General features: G+C 37.1%; 1 protein-coding gene across 1 annotated transcript; it reads left to right on the top strand.

Annotated features, from left to right (window-relative positions):
• The first annotated feature begins 4,333 nt into the window (after positions 1-4,333).
• Positions 4,334-4,759, top strand: LOC140140624 (uncharacterized). Its single transcript, XM_072162381.1, has one exon. The coding sequence runs from the start codon at positions 4,334-4,336 to the stop codon at positions 4,757-4,759; it is 426 nt and encodes a 141-aa protein (XP_072018482.1).
• The last annotated feature ends 787 nt before the right edge of the window (positions 4,760-5,546 follow it).

The raw sequence follows: 5,546 nt of genomic DNA, 5'->3' as shown, positions 1-5,546 counted from the left end.
TAGTATTGTGATTTGGATTCAGTGCATGGTGTGATATGATTTGCATTGGTTTCAACACCAGTGTTGCCAGTAGCTTTGCCTTTCAGGTGCTGTTATAAAGTAATTTTCATACGTGGGAGCAGTGTTGCCAGGAAAATTGCATAATTTTCATTTTTTTAATTTAAAATATTATGAAAAATAAGGGCTTTTATCCACCTAGAGATGATGATGCATTTGTATGATATTAGTATGAAGACATTACCAACTGTAGTGCATGAGTATCAAGTATTTCTGCCTAAATGTTGCCAGAAACCTCACTTTTTTGACGTTTGAGATTTTATTTACAATGGAAAATTCTGATTTTAACAGACAACTAACTCTCTTGTTAATTTTATGCAACACTCTAGTATTGTGATTTGGATTAAGTGCATGGTGTGACATGATTTGCATTGGTTTCAACACCAGTGTTGCCAGTAGCTTTGTCTTTTCAGGTGCTGTTATAAAGAAACAGCGAAACCAGTTTTGCTAGTAACATTGTCTGTTCAATGAAGTATAACGTGAAGTATAGCGGGTCCTGGACTGCTATTATTCACATGTCAACAACAGTATTGCTAGAAAACCCACTTTTGTGTTATTGAGGTTAAATTTACTGTTTAAATTAAGTGTAGTATACTTTACTTTGCTCGCTGTGATTTCAACACCAGTGTTGCTAGTAACCTTTTCAATTTATTTGCGACGGCGAACCTGATGAGTTCGAATTTCAACCAGCCTAATCATGAAGCTCCCGTGGCCAAGCGGTTAAGGCGTAGGTCTCGTAACCCTGAGGTCCTGGTTTCAGTTCCCAGGCGGGATAAATTTTTCTTCTTGTCTCCTTAATTATTTGCGAAGGCGAACCTGATGAATAACAATGTTTATTTATATAATTCCCGTCGATCCTGCCACTGTTTTTCCGTGTAATATTTGTAAACTTGTAAAAACAAAGAGTCTGATCAAGCAAACTGTTTCAAAACTTAAGGACATATGCATGTACCTCAACATCGACACCTAAACGTCCGTATATCAAGAAAATTGAAAGCTTTGTGGAAGGTTGTTCCTGTTTAGTTACAAACAATGTTTTGAACAATTTCAAAACATGTAATGTTTTTAAGCACTATGTCTGTAAATGTCGGTTGGCAATCTTGTATCTTCCGTAATGTGAGTCATCAAATGAGATGAAAAAGGGTACTCTGCTGCATCATATCTAGTGTATGAACTACAAACAGACAAAGCTAACCATGTTACCTCTTTAGATGCTTTTGTAGCTTTCTCAATTGTTTCAAAATAGCTGAAAATGTTACTAGCAACACAGGTGTTGAAATCACAGTGAGCAAAGTAAGGTATACTATACTTAATTTAAACAGTAAATTTAACCTCAATAATACAAGAGTTTTCTGGCAATATCCTGTTGTTGACATGTTAATAATAGCAGACCAGGACCCGCTATACTTCACGATTTGAAAAAATTGGGTATACTATGTATACCAGTGCTGTTAACTTCCTTTTCTGTAAGTTTGTCGGTAAGAGTGTCATTATCCTGTAAACTGACTTGAATAGACAATGTTACTAGCAACACTGGTTTCTCTGTTTCTTTATAACAGCACCTGAAAAGGCAAAGCTACTGGCAACACTGGTGTTGAAACCAATGCAAGTCATGTGACACCATGCACTTAATCCAAATCACAATACTGGAGTGTTGCATAAAATTAACAAGAGAGTTGTCTGTTAAAATCAGTATTTTCCATCATCAATAAAATCTCAAACGTCAAAAAAGTGAGGTTTCTGGCAACACTTAGGCAGAAATACTTGATACTCATGCACTACAGTTGGTAATGTCTTCATACTAATATCATAAAAATGCATCATCATCCCCTAGGTGGATAAAAGCCTTATTTTTCATAATATATTAAATTAAAAACCTGAAAATTGTGCAATTTTCCTGGCAACACTGCTCCCACGTATGAAAATTACTTTATAACAGCACCTGAAAAGGCAACGCTACTGGCAACACTGGTGTTGAAACCAATGCAAATCATGTCACACCATGCACTTAATCCAAATAACAATACTAGAGTGTTGCATAAAATTAACAAGAGAGTTGTCTGTTAAAATCAGCATTTTCCATTGTAAATAAAATCTCAAACGAAAAAAAAGTGAGGTTTCTGGCAACACTTAGGCAGAAATACTTGATACTCATGCACTACAGTTGGTAATGTCTTCATACTAATATCATAAAAATGCATCATCATCCCCTAGGTGGATAAAAGCCCTTATTTTTCATAATATATTAAATTAAAAATTGAAAATTGTGCCATTTTCCTGGCAACACTGCTCCCACGTATGAAATTTACCAAAACTTTTTTTCCATGATATTACTAGACCAACATCTTATCTACCTACCCTGAACAGATAATTGTGAGAAAAGTGCTACTTTGGGGGTTACATCAATTTTTCCAACACAAGTTTTGGCATTGCCGAAAATAATGAAAAACACCCCTATTTTACATAATAGTTTCACCCATTTCTGAAAATGATTTGTTTGTGTTTACATGATTTTTATAGAGAGGAAGGATGTCTTATTCACTGTATAAAAAGAAGGGTACTGAACATTATTACATTCATCCTGAAATCTGACCTGATATTTCTACATTTTGCTACATGGGAAAATGCTGAAACTGCTGAAAATTGGGCAAATTGACATTTTCGCTGTTGCCATGGCAACCAAGGGTTTAGAGGCGATATGACTGTCACTCCTGTAGACTCTGACCCAAGGTGCATCAACACACAATGTATTAAGAAAAATCATTTTTTGAAGTCTGCCAACATTTTTTGAAAATATCTGATTTTTACTGCATAGTGTTCTTAAAAGGTTACACATACAAAAATGCCAAAAATGCCATACGGGAAATAAATATTCAATACCATTACAACTACTTTGTCCTCCATTAAACTATTCAAAAAAATAAAAGGTTACATTAATAAAACGGTTATTCGTTTGCTGAAAACCTTAATGGGATATTTTGTTTTGTGTGTTTGCTTATTTGTCCGTTTGTTTTCATTGTTTTAATTTGTTCTGAAACCGCGTGCGTATAATTATGGCCATGATTTTAATGGTACACATGCTTGGGTTGTACCTTGTAGCAGCCTATATCAGAACCTGAGACGAATCTTAGATAAGAAAACTGTGTCCAGATTTCCCCTTCACAGTGTTATAGGGATAGTGGTAAGGTTGGGGCTGGAATAGGGCTAACGTTATTAAAAGGTTTGTACCCGTCGACTCCAAAGTGTGGTCGGCAAGCAGCTAAAAGCAGCTTGAAACACGAATCACTCGGAAGCCTTTGTATTGGAAAATTTGATACATGTCCACTCATTCTCTATGTTCTCGAATCGATGCCAAGTACCTTCATATTGCTTCTTGGCCCGAAACCGACAGCTATGTGTCTAAGTTAATGGAGAAGGTCGTGTGTAGCCAGATTAAAGACCATCTCAATTCCCACGGCCTCCTAGAACCATTCCAATCCGCGTACAGAGAACTGCATTGCACAGAAACTGCTCTCCTTCGTGTTAGAACTGATATACTAAGATCTATGGACGAAAATAATGCTGTTGCGGTTGTATTACTCGATTTATCCGCCGCATTCGATACGGTAGACCATGCCATCCTATTGAATCGGCTTAAGCACACCTATGGAATATGTGGCACAGCCTTGGCATGGATATCATCTTATCTTCAGAATCGTTCTTTTCGCGTATCCGTCGGAGATGCTTCATCTAGCAATCACGCTCTCCATTATGGGATTCCACAGGGCTCTGTGGTTGGCCCGCTCTTCTTCGTTTTGTATACATGTTGTCTTGGTGCTATCATTCAGAAGTACAAGATCAAGTACCATATGTATGCCGATGATGTGCAGCTTTATATACCGTTTAATGCTAAATCTGAAAGTGATATCAAATTTGCCATTGACAAACTCTCTTCTTGTATTAATGAAATCAGTGATTGGATGACTAAAAATAAGCTCAAACTTAACAGTGAAAAAACCGAGTTCTTTATAGCATCGTCTAACTATAACATCAAATATATCAAGGACATCTGCATTAATATTGGTGGCAGCACTATATTGCAATCTCTTGTTATCAAAACCTTGGTGTTGTCTTTGATCAGACGATGTCAATGACAGGACATGTGAAACACACGGCGAAGTCCATCAATTTCCACCTCCGTAACATCTACAGGATCCGTCGGTACATCACTGTTGATAGCTGCCACAAACTTGTCCGCTCACTGATTTTATCCAGACTTGACTATTCAAATGCTATGATGTATGGCATCACATCCAAAGATCTGAAGAAACTTCAATCTCTGCAAAATAGGGCGGCGCGGATTGTGTTTAGATTGGATAGGAGACATTCATCAGCTCCATTGCTCAGAGAACTCCATTGGCTGCCTCTTGAATCCCGGATAGTTTTCAAACTCATGCTGCTGGCTTATAAAGGTATCCATGGACTACTGCCGTCTTATCTCACCGAGTATCTCATTCCTTATGTTCCATCTAGAGAGAATTTGAGATCTGGTGACGACAAGTTACGTCTTGCCATACCACGCACAAAACGAACACTTGGGGACAAAGCCTTCACGGCAGCTGCACCGCGCCTTTGGAACTCTCTGCCCATTCACATCCGCCAACTCCCTTCTATCCATAGATTCAAGAAATCGCTCAAAACCCATCTTTTTCCAACATGTTAATTTTCTACTTGCCTCTTGATAGTGAGCTTGTCACCTGTTTATATATGTTTTTTGCATGTGTATATATTTAATTGTTGCTTAACAGTGTATGCAATGTTTTTAGTATGTGTAATGTAAGGTGTAATTTAAGATGTAATTTTTAAAGTCTCTTTGTACAGCGCCTTGATCTCATTGATAAGGCGCTTCATAAATGCTGTTTAATAATAATAATAATAATAATAATAATAATTAAGCCTTATATTTTGATCAAGATTAAGGTTTTCCCTATATATAGGGAAATTGACGAAGAAACGGTTTTGAAGAAAGCATCACATTGCTTAATGTTCTTTTTGGTTCACCCTGTAGGACACACACAATTAAACATCAGCTATGAAGTATCGACATTGAAGTCGACTTTCACAGGCATGATTTGAATGATAAAACCTCTGTACAATTGGTTCAGGTATTGGATACCGTCTATATAACGCCTGACGATTCTAGGAGACTATTTAGATTGGCTCATCCAATGCATATGATAACGTCCAATAGTGGAATCATGCCCTCTCCTCCACTCACCACATTCACTTGCCTCTTCCATAACGAATTGACCTAATATGCATTATGCCAAATCCCCCTTCTGGTGGTTATAACTCTACACATTAATTGAGTCCATTGTTCTATTATACGCCATTGTTGACTAGCGTTAGAATTTACACTATTTAAAGCGTAATACAAGCATTTACGAAGTAGCCTATTAAATACTTAAATAAGTGTGCCACTTTCACGAAGCCTGCTTAAAGGTGTGTGC

This window comes from Amphiura filiformis, chromosome 19 (genome assembly GCF_039555335.1).
Source record: "Amphiura filiformis chromosome 19, Afil_fr2py, whole genome shotgun sequence".
Classification (NCBI taxonomy): domain Eukaryota; kingdom Metazoa; phylum Echinodermata; class Ophiuroidea; order Amphilepidida; family Amphiuridae; genus Amphiura; species Amphiura filiformis.
The sequence above is the reverse complement of the archived record's forward strand: the minus strand, read 5'-3'. Positions and strand labels throughout refer to the sequence as shown.